The sequence below is a fragment of the Malurus melanocephalus genome, unplaced genomic scaffold (genome assembly GCF_030028575.1).
Source record: "Malurus melanocephalus ecotype Western Australia unplaced genomic scaffold, MMel_1.1 scaffold_6212, whole genome shotgun sequence".
In the NCBI taxonomy this organism is placed as follows: domain Eukaryota; kingdom Metazoa; phylum Chordata; class Aves; order Passeriformes; family Maluridae; genus Malurus; species Malurus melanocephalus.
In genome coordinates this window covers 1-1,501 of record NW_026629443.1, presented here as the reverse complement: position 1 = coordinate 1,501, position 1,501 = coordinate 1, and the positions used below count along the sequence as shown (strand labels likewise).

At 50.2% G+C, this 1,501-nt stretch overlaps 1 protein-coding gene across 1 annotated transcript; it reads right to left on the bottom strand.

Moving 5' to 3' along the window:
• Window positions 1-422: 422 nt before the first annotated feature.
• On the bottom strand, window positions 423-1,367 carry LOC130588540 (transcription elongation factor SPT5-like). Its single transcript, XM_057389451.1, has 3 exons — window positions 1,315-1,367; window positions 870-965; window positions 423-785 (listed from the first exon to the last, which is right to left on the bottom strand). Exons 2-3 carry the CDS (start codon window positions 957-959, stop codon window positions 642-644), a joined length of 234 nt encoding a protein of 77 aa, XP_057245434.1. The 5' UTR covers window positions 960-965; window positions 1,315-1,367; the 3' UTR covers window positions 423-641.
• Between the last annotated feature and the right edge of the window lie 134 nt (window positions 1,368-1,501).

The following is a 1,501-nucleotide window of genomic DNA, read 5'->3' as shown; positions in this document are numbered from 1 at the left end:
GCGCGGGGGAGGCGGGGCTAGTGAAGTTTGAGCCAATCAGAGAAAGCGCTGGATGAGATGGGGAAAAAAGGCGGGAAAACGCGTGAGGGGAGTCCGGGTCAATGGCGGGGTCAGGACCTCCGAAATTGGCACTAAAATGACCCAAAATCGGCACCAAAATCCCCCAAATTGGCACCAGAATCCCCCAAATCGGCACCAAAATCCCCAAAATCGGCACCAAAACCCCCAAAATCGGCCCCAAACCCCTCGAAAACGACCCCAACCCCCCCAAAATCGGCACCAAAATCCCAAATTTGCCCCCAAACCCCGCGAAATCAGCCCCAGAATCCCCGAAATCGGCACCAAATCCCGAAAATCCACCCCAAACTCCTCGAAATCATCCAAAAACCCAAAAAAATCCCTCCATACCCCACAAAAACCTGAAAACGAGCGGGTGCTGCACCCCCAGTTCTTTATTTGATACCTAAAACCTCGTTACAATAAATGGGGGGACAAAAAAACAGCGGAGAGAGGCAGAAAATGTGGAAAAACGGGAAAAAAACGGGAAAAAAAGGGGAAAAAATGGGAAAAAAATGGGAAAAAAAGGGGAAAAATGGGGGAAAAAAGGGTCTGGGGTTTTTTTGGAGGGGATTTTGGGGGTCTCAAGCCTCGAGAAGCTTCCCCAGGAAACGCAAGTTGAGGATTTTGAGCTGCTCCTCCAGGTCCATTCGAACAATTCCGTCCTCGCCGTCGATGCTCAGCAAAATCCCGGTGGCCTCCCGGTCTTCGCCCAAAATCACCTTCACCTTTATTTTTTGGGGTGAAATTTGGGGTTTTGGGTGGTTCAGGAGGGGGTTTTTGGGGGGTTTTGGGGAGGTTTGGGGTCTCACTTTGTTGCTTTTGGTGGGGGTGACGGGTTCCAGGTGTTCGCTGGAGACGCTGACGACTTTTTCGCTGTCCTTGAGGTAAACGGAGCACATTCCGCCCTGAGGGGGTTAAAAGTGTGAGAGTGATAGGTAAAATCGTCAAAATCAGCTCAAAATTAGCTCAAAATCAGCCCAAAATCACCACAAATGCATCAAAACCTCAAATACAGCAAAATCAGCCAAAAATCAGAACAAAATCAGCCCAAAATCACCCGAAATGTCCAAAAATCACCCCAAAATCACCGCAAATACACCAAAACCACCCCCAAACCACCCTAAAATCACCCCAAATACAGCAACATCACCCCAAAACCACCCCAATTACCCTTCCAACACCCCAAATTCCCCTCCAAATCCCCCAAAATCCCAAAAATTCCCAAAAAAAACCCCTTCCAGCGTGGGCTCTGACCGTGACGCTGCGGATGACCCCGGTCTGCCCCACGGCCGCGCTGTCCAGGTACGAATCCCCCTTCCCAACCCCAAAACCTCCCTTCTAAAACCCCAAACACCCCAAATCTCTCCTCCAAACCCCAAAACCTCCCTTCTAAAACCCCAAAACCTCCCTTCTAAAACCCCAAACCACCCCAAAACCTCCT

Excerpts from the sequence above, each read along its gene's own strand:
- LOC130588540 (XM_057389451.1), bottom strand. The coding sequence starts at position 959 with ATGTGCTCCGTTTACCTCAAGGACAGCGAAAAAGTCGTCAGCGTCTCC. Across the intron at positions 786-869 it reads CCCCCACCAAAAGCAACAAA|GTGAAGGTGATTTTGGGCGA; the intron begins GTGAGACCCCAA and ends CAAAAAATAAAG.